General features: G+C 52.3%; 1 protein-coding gene across 1 annotated transcript in view; it reads right to left on the bottom strand.

The window, feature by feature from the left end:
• LOC119585744 overlaps nt 1-279 on the bottom strand; it is a gene marked incomplete at its 5' end in the record, with an annotated part of 12,123 nt that overhangs the window by 4,866 nt on the left and 6,978 nt on the right. Inside the window, 1 exon segment of the mRNA XM_037934451.1 lies at nt 48-268. Within this exon segment, the coding sequence (XP_037790379.1) occupies nt 48-268 (221 nt within the window).

The following is a 279-nucleotide window of genomic DNA, read 5'->3' as shown; positions in this document are numbered from 1 at the left end:
GTATGCAAGCTTCCCTCCCAACGAACCGAAGGTCATGTTTCACTCACCACGAAAGGCCGAGGCAGCGTGTAGTTCTTACTGGGCAGATTCTTCCTGTACTGGTTCTTGTCGCTGAATTCATAGAGGTAATAAGAGCTGGTGGGATCCGTCGTGTAGAATTTCGTTTCGAGTGACGTGTCTCGGGGATGCGGATCCCTCATCCACGACCCGTAGTTGGAGTCAGTGTGGCGGTGGTACACGGGTTTGCCAACCGCCGATAACATACAATCTGAGAGCGAA

The sequence above is a fragment of the Penaeus monodon genome, chromosome 20 (genome assembly GCF_015228065.2).
Source record: "Penaeus monodon isolate SGIC_2016 chromosome 20, NSTDA_Pmon_1, whole genome shotgun sequence".
Taxonomy (NCBI): Eukaryota; Metazoa; Arthropoda; class Malacostraca; order Decapoda; family Penaeidae; genus Penaeus; species Penaeus monodon.
Note: the sequence above shows the minus strand (reverse complement) of the source record. Positions and strands in the feature narration are given on the sequence as shown.